The sequence below is a fragment of the Chrysochloris asiatica genome, unplaced genomic scaffold (assembly GCF_000296735.1).
Source record: "Chrysochloris asiatica unplaced genomic scaffold, ChrAsi1.0 scaffold00006, whole genome shotgun sequence".
Classification (NCBI taxonomy): Eukaryota; Metazoa; Chordata; class Mammalia; order Afrosoricida; family Chrysochloridae; genus Chrysochloris; species Chrysochloris asiatica.
This window is the reverse complement of record NW_006408524.1, coordinates 34,247,650-34,261,467: the sequence shown is the minus strand read 5'-3', so window position 1 is coordinate 34,261,467 and position 13,818 is coordinate 34,247,650. Positions and strand designations below refer to the sequence as shown.

The following is a 13,818-nucleotide window of genomic DNA, read 5'->3' as shown; positions in this document are numbered from 1 at the left end:
AAAAAAAAAAAGAAAAAGAATCAAGTTCAAAACTAGAGTAATTTTTATAAGAATTTTAATACAGAATAATCCAGATATTAAATTAACTGATACAAACTACAATAATATAACAAATCATTTTTGTTTCAATAACATAAAATTAAAATGAATTTAAGAGTTATCAGTAGACACTGACTTTATGGCTTGAAAGCACATTCTTGGTAACAGAATTGATTTTCATTACAAAGGGACTCATGCTCTCTAAATTCCGAAGTAAACAGAAACAATTATGTATCAGGTGATACTACTGTGACAGTGAACTTACCTAGTGATATTTAATTTTCCCCGAATGCAGAATACTCCAGCAGCATCTGAGTCTAAACGGAATACTTCAAATTCTAGCTCATCTCCCACATTAATCTCCAGGGAATGCCACTGGTCGGCTGGCATCTGCTCAGGTTTAGGGATAGAGGCATTGAAACAGCCATGGACTAAGCAGCCAATGTGGCTGGAAGACACTTTATTAACTGTGCCCTATGAAGAAAAAGAAAATGAAACTCAGAGTTAAAAGGAAAGACAGCCTTTACAACTGCAAAATTACCATCAAAGAGAAAATAACAAATTAGAAGTATAAACAATATGGAAATTGTTTAACTCAAATAAATCTTACCATATGCCATGGCAAAACACTGATTTAGAGAACTGTAAAACTATCACCCCACCCCCACCCCCCAAAAGTCTCCAACATCTTGGCCTCCTTTGCAAGATTCTTGGGGAAGCAGATTACTCTAAAACTGCAAATAGTTTCAGCAAAAAAATTTTCCTTCTCCAGGCAGAAAGCAAACACATGATTTTAAAACTAGGATACAGGTAACAATTCTATAAGCAGATTGTATTTCAACGCTGAAAAGTATTTCTTAATGATTTAATATGATGTGATGCAAGCAGTCCCATTAGACAATTTGTTGTTGTTGTTAAGTATCTTAGAGTCTGTCCCGACTCATAACGACCCTGTATAAGGTTTGCAAGGCTTCTAAAATCTTTGCAGGAGCCGAAAGCCTCATCTTTCACTGACAGATTGGCTGCAGGCCTTGAACCGTGGTTCACAGTCCAGTGCTTATCATATGGAGTCACCGTGCTCTCCATATGTATACACATACACACACACATATATATAGTTGTTACTGTTATGTGCCATGGTGTCGGTTTTGACTCACAGCAACCCTCTATACAGGGTTTCCGAGGCTGTAAATCTTTACGGGAGCAGAAAGCCTCATCCTTCTCCCGCAGAACAGCTGGTAATTTCGAACTGTTGACCGTGAGATTAGCAGCCCGATTCGTAACCACTCTCCCTCTCTCTCTCTCTATATATATGTGTGTGTGTGTGTATGTATGAATGTATATATATGTATGTACTTGTTATTTTTAGGTGCCATCGAGTTGGTTCTGGCTCACAGTGACCCTGTATAGGGTTTCCTAGGAGTAGCTGGTATGTTTAAACCATTTGCCTTGAGGTGGAGTGCTTATTCTAAGACACCACACTAGGTTTCCATATACATATGTTGTTGTTGTTAAGTGCCGTGGAGTCGGTTCCCACCCATAGCGACCCTGTATAGGGTTTCCAAGGCTATAAATCTTTACGGGAGCAGAACGCCTCATCTTTCTCCCGCGGAACAGCTGGTAGTTTCGAACTGCTGGCCTTAAGGTTCGCAGCCTGATTCCTAAGCACTACGCTACCAGAGCTCCATATACATATACTCTTCTTTAAAGACCAGTAGAGAAGACACTGCACATTTTATTCATTTGTAGGAACACAAGTAGTAGCTGGGAACTCTCTGCCTTCCCCTTCCTTTAGCCTTTGAAACGCCAGATTTATTCTACTATTCTCCAACATAGGATTCTGACTAGGTTATCACCCAGACCTCTAAGACAACAGCCAGAAAAGACTGGAAAATCATTCCCAAAGCAATCATTTCCTCAGCAATCTGTCATCTACACATTTTGTTAGACGATATCATACCCTTTATATTTAAACCCTAAGCATGGCATTTTGGAGGTTCAAATTCACCAGCTGCTCCAGGGGAGAAAGGTGTGGGAGTCTGTTTTCATGAAGATCCACAGCTGTGGAAACCCTAGGTGGTAGTTCTATTTTGTCCTTAAACAGTTACTGTGAGTCAGAATTGACTCAGTGGCAGCGGGCTTTATGAATGAAAACATGAAGTGTTATTTTAATCACATTTCTGAATTCTAGAACTATAAATAACACTGACATGTATGCAGTACTATGTAACTTCAGCAGCCCTTCATACATGTTATAAAACTTCTCTCATTCATTATCAGGAGTTTGGTGTTCCCCATGGAAGTTCCTGGAGAATCCTAAAGTAAATCTGAAGACGCTGCCATGTGGTCTTCCAACCTCTGAATGCAGCAAAGATAGCACAACTGTGACCTAGCACTCAAGTGAGGACTAACATGCCACATGTAATGCGATCAGTTCTCATATGGGAAACTGTATCCTCACTCCTAACCTCTTAGTAATAGCCCTCCCTATACTGACGTGAGTTAAAGTCTTCTGGAAGCTGTAGATTCTTAATCCTAAAAGCTAAAATCCCTAAATTTCACTGATGGGAAGAAAGCTGTATATGTCAAGTATAAGAAAGGAAAAATAGCTACTGCAGTGTGCCAGCCATGAAAATGCCCAAGGCCCCTGCCGTTGGGAGACAGGCATCTGCTCCTTGGGATCCACCGGTCTCACACCTAAGCCATGATTCCCAGGGCCTGCTCTCAGCCAATGACTGAGCCCAGAAGGGATACTAATCCAGGCCCATTCCTTCCTATGAGACAGGGAACTGACTTGGCAGGCAAGTGTGACTTGAGGACTCCCTACTGGCCTGGTCAGGACTTTCTTAGAACTGTGCTGCGATATGACACTCTCCCCATCCACTCCTCTTCCTTCCCTGTCAGTCCCACTCCCTCTCCTTTATTTCACACAGGTGTTTCCCCAATAAATCTCCTACATGTCTAATTCTAACTTGGTCTCTGCTTCTTATAAAAGTATCAGGGTAAAGAACTAACTTCCAAGTAACAGGAACTCAGAAATTGCTCCAAGGTTTGACTTGAATCTCCTAATATCAAGGTTTGTGGTTGTTGTGAAGTGCTGTCAAGTACAGAATCATTAATTCTGTCCTTGCTCTCCACAAATTTCAGAAGTTCTCTACAACATGCATGTGTGTGTTTACTTAAAACAGAAGTGTTCAGTATGGATTTGAATAAAGAGAAGTGTCCATATTAAGAAAGTATGGTTAGATACTCCATATGATATCTGGATTACGATGATTAGAGTGGCAGGCACCACCGGAATGCACAAATAACATTTACAAAGGCAGGTTTCCTGCCCTTGAGGATTTCACGTAAGAGGGAATGATATTAACATAAAAACCAAGAAATACATCAATACATCATTCCAAATCATGATACAAATGCTGTGAAGAAAAATGGAATAGGTATCAGCTGGTCATGAAGACCTCTCTGAACTTCAAAGAGATAACACTGAAGCTTCAACCTGAAGGACAAGAGGTGGAGAGTGTTTCATGCAGAGAAGAATAACATGTGCAAAAGCTCTATGGGGGAAAATCATTGAACTCCTTTGAGAAAGAAGGCCAAGATGGCCACAGCACATTAGTAGTCTTAAGGGAGCAGGTTAGTGAGACACATGCAAGACTCTCAGATAGTGCTGGAAAAGATTAAGAAGTTTTAAGATTTTACTTAAATACAATGGTAAGCCATTAACAGGTTTTATGCAAACTGGTTACATTATAAAGTAACCTCTTTGAGAGCTTGTTTTTTTCTAAAAATCTCTTTGAAATAACAGTAAGACATTAGAAGAGGGAATAAATTCATATAAATAAATAAATTCAAATAAAATCTCTGAGAATTGGAGGGGAAGGAATGACACATATGGTGCAATTAATTATTTAAAGTCTCTCCTAGCCACGTTGTTAAGTGGCCTAGAGTTTTCGAGGAGCAGCTGGTGGGTTTCAACTGCCAACCTTGTGGTTAGCAGCCCAGTGTTTTTCCTACAGCACCACATCAGAGCTCCCTTCTAGCTACAATTTGTGTAAACTCCTTCCAAACAACTTTTCCTGATGAGTCTAGGGGAAGATGCTGATGGATTAGGAATCAGTTGTGAGTGACTGTTAACAGGGCTCATTGTGATTGGTCAATTTTGCCATCCTAATGAGCATAAAATGAGTCATCTTGGAAGCGGAGGAAGAAGGGGTCTTTCTACCATCCAAAGAGTCAGGAGTGGACCCCAACATCACAGTGTACTGAACTTCCTCAACACAGGGACAGAAAGTTGTGGCTGTAAAAGTAGCAGAGGAACAGCTGCAGCAGAACCAAGACCCACAGAATGAGACACAGTGATAGGCTTCCCAGCCCAGAGAGCAAGTACAGCTGAGTGACTCTGGGCACTTGTCGAGTGGACTGTCTCCAGGCATTTAGGGGAATAGGTTTGCTGACCCATGGAGCTAGTCAGTGACTTCAAGGTAAAGCTTTTGGTGGTGTGGTGTGCCCAGTGAGCACCTATCAGTCCTAAAAGAGCTCTGTCACACTTCCAGAGCAAGGCAGGGGTCAGACCAACGGGTGGAGGGTCAGAGACAATACTGCCCATGGGTAGAGCAGAGGAGAGGTTGTTCTGACTGAAAGAACTGAGTCCTGAACATTTCTGACTCAGAAGTCTGCAGTAAAGTAGGCAGCAGGTAATCCTCATCTGGAAACAGTTTCTTCACATGGCTTCCTGGACATTCACTGTCTTCCGGTCTCCTGGATGCTCAGTCTTAATATAGCTCCCCAACTTCTTCATGCTGGACTGCTCGAAGCTCCTCTTGTTAACTACACTTAACTGGAGGGCTTCAAAAAGTTTGTGGAAAATTCCACTTTTAGTTTTATTTTTCATAACCTTTTTGAATCCCCTCATATTGTGCACACATCATCTACACATGAAGACGAATAAGTGTGTGTGAGTGTGTGTATACAGATATTGTTGGTAAGTGCCTTCAAGTCTGTTTCAACTTACAATGATCCCATATAGGGTTTCCAAGGAGTGGCTGGTGAGCCTGAACTGCCCACCTTGCAGTTCAAGTAGACTTTGCAGTCCAGCGCATTAACCTACAGCACCACACCAGGACCCTATGTATGTATATTCAGTCTGGAGTCTCTGAATTTCAAATGAACTATAGCCAACGGCCTTCTCAACACATCCACTTAAATGTCTACAAGGTATTTTAAACACAAAGCCAGCATTAACTTCTGTTTTATTCCTTTCCTCAAACTCCTCATCCCAGTGAACTCCAGACTTCAAGTTGCTGAACACCAAAAACTTTGGAGTCAATCTTAAGTCTTTCTGTCATATTGTACATTTAATCCATCAACAGATCCTACTGGCTCTATTTTTTAAATAATTCATCAGAAGCCTTGTACTCCTAGCACCTCAGAGTAGCCATCCTAGTCCAATCCACTGTTACCTCTCCTGCTAATTAGGCAACAGTCTCTTGTCTTCCTGGGTATATCTTCCCCCAGCCACAAAACTCCAGTCTCTATACAGCTACGCCATACTTCAGCTACATCACGTTCTTCTGTGTAAAACTCTTTCATGGCTTCCCTCCTTTCTCAGAGTATAAACTCACCATGCCCTATAAGGTAGAATGTGCAGATTCGCTAATAACTCTCTTCTACTCACCACTGCCCTGGTGGCAATGTGGAGTAAGCATTGTGCTGCTCACTGCAAGGTAAGCAGTTCAAACCCACCAGCCTCTCCACAGGAAAAAAGATGAGGCTGTTTCCTCTCTTGCAAAGATTTACAGACTCAGAAACCATGTACAGGTTCACTACGAGTCAGAACTGGTTTGATGGCAAGTGGTTTTCTACCAAACACTAGATGTTAGAATGTTAGATGATCTTTCCAGACTCACAATCCTGGAATACAGCCTGTGTCAACATAAGCACCTGAACACTAGGAGTTTGGAGGGTAGAAATAAGAGGTGGCAGCCATGACAGCAGTCTGCATCTGAGGCCCTGTGGATGTTATCTATGGACACTAAGCATATCTCTCTATTCTACTATAACAGAATTATTCTCTAATTCCCGGTGCTACATTCCCGTGTATTTAAAAAACAGAGGATTACTTCATGTTATCTGAAATTCAAACTGTTAATGCTCAAACGACTAAAGATCTGCTGCCCGCCAATGTTCCCAACCTCTCTCACAAGTCTTGCTCTCACCTTCTCTACTGTAGCCATCTTGGCCACATTGCAATTCTTTAAAAAGCATGTATACTCCCATCTCAGGTTTTTTCAGTCCTGTTCTTACTCTAGAGATTGGGGTGGGAAAGGTCCAGCCCATGGATCATATGAGGCCCGTGAAATCCTTTGGTCTGGCCCTGCCAAGACAACAACAGTTCCAGCCATCATTTTAGGGGTGAGTACAATTCTATCTCATAGAGACTATATAGGGTTTCCGAGGAACCGCTAGTGAGTTTGAACCGCCAACACTGCGGTCCAAACTGACCTTGAGGTCAAGTGCTTATCCTATGATGCCACATCAGGACTCCCATTAAGGGTGAATTAAATGCAGTAGGCTAATTTTTAAGTTGATAATTTTGTATGGCCTGTGATGATGTTATAAATTTTGCCAGATAAAAGGTTCCCCAACCCTGCTCTAGATGTTTGAAAGGCTAGCTCAACTTTCTTCAAGTCTCTAAACAAATGTCATCTTAGCAATGAACTCCTCCTGACCACCTTACACAAAACAGCCCCCACTTCACCTCCAAGCACTGCATCTCCTTTAGTCTATTTTTCTCTTTAGCACCCATGGTCAACCAATAAGCTATTGATCGATTTTTTTGTTTTTATCAGTTTCCCTCATGAATGCTCCTAAAGAACAGAGCTTTCCTTTGTCCACAGCTATGTCTTCGGCAGGGCTCTCTTTACGTTGTCAGTCAGTATTCTGACTTCAATCACATACAGATGAAGCTTGGGAATACTGTGGGCTTGGTTCCAAGCACTGTTAGAGGGAATACCACAATAAAGTGAGACACATAATTTTGCTATTCAGTGCACAGAAGTTATACCACACTGCAGAGTTTCTTAAGTGTTCAATGGCATTATGAACAGTTTGAAATATTATGAGACTCACCAAAATGGGACACAGACACATGACGTGATTACATGTTGTTAGAAAAATGCGCCAACAGACTTCCTCAGCACAGGACCATTATAAACCTTCGTTTGTAAGAAGGGAAAAAAAAAAAGCAGTACCTGGACATACAATGCAGTGATGCGCGATACAATGAGATCTACCAGTACCTTGTGGCACTGTGGGTTATTATGGGTTAGACGCTGGGCTGCTAACCATAAGATCAGTGGTTCAAACCTACCAATCAATCCTTGAAGAAAGATGAGGCTACCTGCCCCTGTAAAAATTTTGTCTTGGAAGCCCTAGATAGTGTCTCTGAAAGTTGGAATCACTCAGTTGCTATGGTTTTATCTTAAAGTGAGGAGTCCTGATATGGTGCTGTCAGATAAGCACTGAACTGCTAACCACAAGGTTGGCAGTTCAAACCCACCAGCCACTCTTTGAAAACCCTACACAGGGTGGCTATGAGTCAAAGCCACTTCACAACATCTTAAGTACTCACTCGAGTACACACGATTCCAACTCCCGACCCCGGCCCTGCCCTTTAGGAAAGACGCCTCAGAAGGAAGCTCACTCAGTATACAGCAGCCTACCATTCACATGGCAAACTTGGGCACTGACTTGATCCACACCAGAGGGTGATGGTAGAACATCTGCCCCTCACCAGCCACATGCGGGATGAGAAAAAAAGCACTATAATTTGTCATGCTAACATCTGTGGTTTCCAACAAACAACTGCAGACACACTCTTAACAGCACACAGAGAGGCAGACTGAAATCAGATTCACTAGTGGCCACCGGTCTCCAACTCCCATGGCCATGAGATCATCCCACATATGGCTGGCAGGGCAGATGCTCTGTTTATAGTCTAGTGTTTTAGCTGAAAGGCTGTGTCCTCCCCAAAGGGAACATGTAAGTTGGGTTAGCCAGGTGCCATAAGGAAGAATACATGTGAGAGACAGAGTCAGTTACCACCAGCCAAGGGGGAAGGAGAAGGGAGTGGGAAAGAGTGAGAGACCCAATTCTTCACCTCTTTTTCAGGGATGTTCTGAAACCAACACCTTGAATTGGTTGCCCTAGATAGGAGGCGCAGAGGCCACATAGCAGAGCACCCCCCCCCCCCAATAACTCAAGAATAAAAAGACAAGTACAATAAAAAACGGGCAAAGGACTTCAACAGGCCCATCATATGTAAAGAACTGTCAAGTTCGTTCCTACTTATAGTGACCCTGTTAAACCTTTATGGGAGCAGAAAGCCTCATCTTTCTCCCAATAAAGTCTCTTACAATTTTCTAAATTACATAATGATATAATCATACACAGAAAGCTGAGAAAAAATGATATACATACCATAAGTTTTTGCCCTGGTTCAGGGCAGAAAATAACAAAATCAGCTTCAATGTTAAGATGGATGTGTCCTTGATCATCATAAATATCTCCCAGCTCACCCACTACTTTGATGTTGTCATATGCAATAGGGACACCTAAAAGACTAGTAAAAAAGAAAAACAGAATTTTACAATGACATATTTCACCCTCTTTTAAACAAGGACGTTACCATGTAGATTAGATATACGAGTCCAAAAAGTAAATATTTCCTAAATATAACCAACCATGTTGAAAATACAGTAACATGATTAGCCCATAACAGCTTTAGCAGCTCAAGTTTACCACAAGGTTCCAATATATTGACTAAGTTAAAAACGACTATTTAAACAAAAGGCCCAAGAATACATTAGCAGTAAGCTGATGCATCTTTCCTGTTTGCTACCCATTTAAGTTTTGGTCACGCTAGACTTCCAATGAATCTTGGCAAAAAGTAGAGAATACTAGATAGATGTTTCCCTGTGTTTTATTGACTGCAAAGACTGTGTGGATGACAACGGATTACAGAACACTGCAAAAAACAGGAATCCCAGAACACTTAATTGTGCTCATGCAAAATCTCTGCACAGACCAAAAGGCAATGGTTTTGAACAGAACAAGGGTTTAAAACCAAGAAAGGTGTGTTTCAGGATTGTAGACTTCTACTATATTTATTGAGCAGATGATAAAACCTTGATTGCTGAAAATGAAGAGGACTTACAGCACTTAATGATGAAAATCAAAGACTACAACCTTCAGCATAGAATACACTGCAACATAAAGAATACAAAATTCCTCACAAGTGGGGCAACAAACAACCACCATGATAAATGGAAAAATGATTGAAGTTTTCATGAATTTCATTTTACTTGAATCCACAATCAGCACCTAGGGAACCAGCAGTCAAGAAATTAAAGAATGCATTACTGCACTGGTCAAAAGTACTTCAAAAGACTTCTTAAAAGTGTTTGAAGGTAAAGGTGCCACTTTTTGAGGACAAGGTGCACCAGACCTAAACAATGGTATTTCTAATCGTCTCATATGCATGTGACACCTGGACAATGAGACTGAAGAATAAATGTCTTTAAATAATGATGTTGGTGAAAAATATTACCAAATATACCATGGACTGCCAGAAGAAAGAACAAATCTGCCTTGGAAGAAATACAGCTACAGTGCCTTTTGTCAGGGAGAATTCCAAGGATGTGTCATGTACTTTGGACATGTTACCACTAGGGATCAGTCCCTGAAAAAAGACATCATGTTTCATGATAAAGTAGAGGATAAACAACAAAAGACAAAAACCCTTGATGAGATGGAATGGCTCAGCAGTGGTGGCAAAGCTGGGCTCAAGCATAGCAACACTTGTGAGGATGGTGCAGGACTGGGCAGTGTTTCCCTCAGCTGGACATACAACCTGATGGCACCTAACACGCATGGCTAGATTGTAAACAAGACTTCAAGAACCCTGAGAAGAGAACATTTTGTTGAATTCAAATATCTAGAATGATTCATTAAACTTATAGAAAGACTTTAGAGCGAAACCCCAATTAATCAGTTATAGTCAGTTAAAATGTGTTGGTGTACCTGGAAGCGTTTCATTAATTAAAAAAAAATACATGAAGCAGTACATCGTCATCATGTGCCGCGGACTCTGCTCCCACTCTCAGTGATGCTATATAGGGTTTCTGAGGAGTGGCTGGTGGGTTTGAACTGCCAAACTTGCACTTAGCAGTCCAGTGTTGACGATACAGTGCCACACCAGGGCTCCATTTATAGGTACACTATACAGACTGCTTGTGTGGCACTGTACGATCAGCACTAGACTGCGAACCGCAAGGTTGATAGTTCAAACCCACCAGCTGCTCCTTGGAAACCCTGTATAGGGTTGCTATGAGTTGGAACTGACTCGACAGCACTTAATAACAACATACAGACAGACTGCTAACCACAGTGTCAGTGGTTCAAACCCAACAGCAACTCCTCAGAGGCCATATACAGGATTGCTACGAGTCCAAATCGATTAAACAGCACTTAACAACAACAAACATATATCTCAAGACAAACATCTGACTAATTAGCATTAGAAACCAACTGACCAGTGTACTGGTGTAGTGCTGTAGGATCTATACTATTAACCACAGAATAGCAGTTCAAACCCACCAATCACTCCTTGGAAACCCTACACGGGGTTGATGTGAGTCAGAACTGATTCAAATGCATTTAACAACCACCATAAACAACCGGACCTAACTGTTCCAGACTATGTAAAGGATTTGACTTAAATACAATTTAGGAATAGAAGAAACGCATTCATAATCCAGAGACTACCATTACTGTCAATAGCAATTGTCTTAATAAAACAGTCAACAACCACAGGGAAGTAACGAAGAACTACCAAAATTAAGAAAATCATAAACCAAAGACTTACTCAGGAAAGCACTCTTGAGTTACTAATTTCTGTATATGGCTTTCATAACCGTAAGCACACAAACAATAGAAAGCACAGAAGTGTGTGTGTGTGTGTGTGTGTGTGTGTGTGTGTGTGGCCGGGCAGAGAGGGGCAAAACTAGTAAGTGACATAAAAAATAAAAACCAAAAATCAAATGCACTTCCATTAAGTCGATTCTGGCTCACAGTGACCCTGTATAGTTTCCTAGGCTGTAAATCTTTCTAGGAGCAGAAAGCCTCATCTTTTCCCCATGGAGTAAGTTGTTGTTGTTGTTAGGTGCCATCGAGTTAGTACTGACTCATAGTGATCCTATGCACAACAGAATGAAACACTGCCCAATCCTGGGACAACCTCACAATTGTTACCATACTTGAGCCCATTGATGCTGCCTCTTGGCCAATCCATCTCGTTGGGAGTCTTCCTCTTTTCCTCTGACCCTCCACCTTACCAAACATTATATCCTGCTCCAGTAACTGGTCCCTCCTGACAATATGTCCGAAGTATGAGAGATGAAATTTGGCCCTCCTGGCCTCCAAGGAATACTGTGGCTGTACTTCTTCCAACACCAGTAACAAATTTTTTAAAGAAACTTTTACCTTCCTTCGATGATTGGTCCACATTTTGTTTGCATAAACTTGTGTTTATGCTCTTCCATGAGTTGTCTCAGTACCCATGCCACAGACTTTTTGAAACCCAAGTCTGTCATGAATTACTTCATAGGAGAGCCACGGCTGATTCACAAATGACTTGTCACATAATCCATCAAGTACTCATCAATCTATATGTCACTTGATTTGCAACCACTACGCTAATGGAATGTACATAATTTTTGACTCACCCCCGTATTTGCCATCAAATAAAACACTATCAAATAATTCAAGAGCTGTCATTATGGACCAGAGAGTTTTCTTGTTTTCATCTTTTCTGAATACCCCAGAAGCACAACTTAGAAGTTGTATGACTTTAGAAAACTACCTATTTACAACAATCTAAGGAGCTCTGGTAGCACAGTGGTTACGAATCGGGCTGCAAACTGCAAGGTCAGCAGTTCGAAACTACCAGCTGGTCCAAAGATGAGGCTTTCTGCTCCTGTAAAGATTTATAGCCTCAGAAACTCTGTACAGGGTTGCTATGAGTCGGAACCGACTCCATGGCACATAACCAACCAACCAAAGTCCTGGTTTGGTGCTGTAGGTTAATGCGTTGGACTGCAAAGCCAGTTTGATTTTCAAGGTTGGAGGTTCAAGCTCACCAGCCGCTCCTTGGAACCACTATGCAGGATCGTTAGGGTTAGAACGGACTTAACGGTTCTTAACAACCACAAACACAGTTAAAATTTGAAATGAGATACCTTTTAAGATTTTTTTTACCTTATAAAATATGTCACCGGGAAAAGGTAGGAAGTCTTGTCAAGCAAAGAATGCTGTTGACTTAAGCAGTAATCTGAAAGCCATTCTCAATTCCTCCCTTTTCCTCAGCCTCTACAGGATTGCCATAAAGTCTGGAAACAGGCAACTACATACACAAAAGAATTGATTTATTAATATTCTTTAAAATTTGGCTACAACTCAAAGTATGTGCAACATCTTGTCTCTTATCTGCATCAGTGTGACACCAATCACCAAGAATGAGATGCAATACTGGAGGATTTCTAACATACATCTGTTTTGTTACCTCACAAGATGTATATCAGATTTGTAAGGAACAAACCTGCACCTTTAGCACACCTAACAGTACTGGAGGAGTGATCCGTATTTGTTGGGAGTGCAGTCTGCTCCATGTGACTACACAGCTCAACTTCTCATTCACTTGCTCTGGTGTAGTGGCATCTATTGGTGCCACTCAGGAACTTCACCTGAGCTTATCAAATAGAAGCCTTAATTGGTTACGAATCATAGCAAAATACATTGCACAGTTGCCTGGTTCTAGATATTATGTGTGTCACCTAGTCTATCCTTAAATTTCTCAAATCTATACCCTTCAATCATTTTTCTCTGAAAAGACTATAACCTCTTAATTGGTCTCCATGTCTACTATCTAAACCTTCTTCAACCATCATTTAATGCTACCAAGTATGGTTGCTAAAACTGCAGATTCTATGCAGTTCCATACTACTATTCTCTCAAGTATCCGCTAACTGTCAGAGCTTGATGAATTACTAAATCTGCTTACCCACATTAAAACAACTCCCTTCACCTTGTCCCACTGAAAAATAAAAACACAAAAAACCCCACTAGGTAGAGACAGGAAGGGAGCAGCAAACCTGGCCATCTCCTCTGAGACCTCCATCACTGACCTCTAACTGCACCCTAATGCCTTTCCCCTAATATAAAAATCTTATTCCAGTTATTTAGTATTTACAGTTTTGGTGTCATAGCATACATACTATTTTACACTCTGTCCATTTTGGGGAGTCCTGGTATAGCACTGTAGAATAAGCACTGGGCTGCTAAACGCAAGGTCAGAGGTTCAAATCCACCAGCTGCTCCTCGGAAACCCTACATGGGGTCGCTAGAAATCTGAACTGACTGGGTGGCACTTAACAGCAACAACATCCATTTTTGAGGCCACACTCCACTCAGAATACTACCATCTAAAAGTGTCCTCCTATGTCAAGTAACTCTCACGCTTCCCAAGATCCAATTTACACTTTCTTTATCATTTAATATTAATGTATGTCAAAGTTGAACACTTCACTAGAATTCATTTTCCTCGAAGAGATCTTAAAAACGCATACGAACAAAAAGCATGCTTTTCATTTATTTATTTTTCTTATACCAAATCCCCAGCATAAACGGGACAAATGTTTGCTGGTGTTTGCAGGAAGC

The 13,818-nt window shown here is 41.2% G+C and overlaps 1 protein-coding gene across 1 annotated transcript in view; it reads right to left on the bottom strand.

Moving 5' to 3' along the window:
- TWISTNB (TWIST neighbor) overlaps window positions 1-13,818 on the bottom strand; it is a 20,020-nt gene that overhangs the window by 4,993 nt on the left and 1,209 nt on the right. The window contains exons 2-3 of the mRNA XM_006832287.1: window positions 8,524-8,665; window positions 305-513 (exon numbers count right to left, since the gene is read on the bottom strand). Of these exons, the coding sequence (XP_006832350.1) occupies window positions 305-513; window positions 8,524-8,665 (351 nt within the window). The remainder of the gene's footprint in view (window positions 1-304; window positions 514-8,523; window positions 8,666-13,818) is intronic.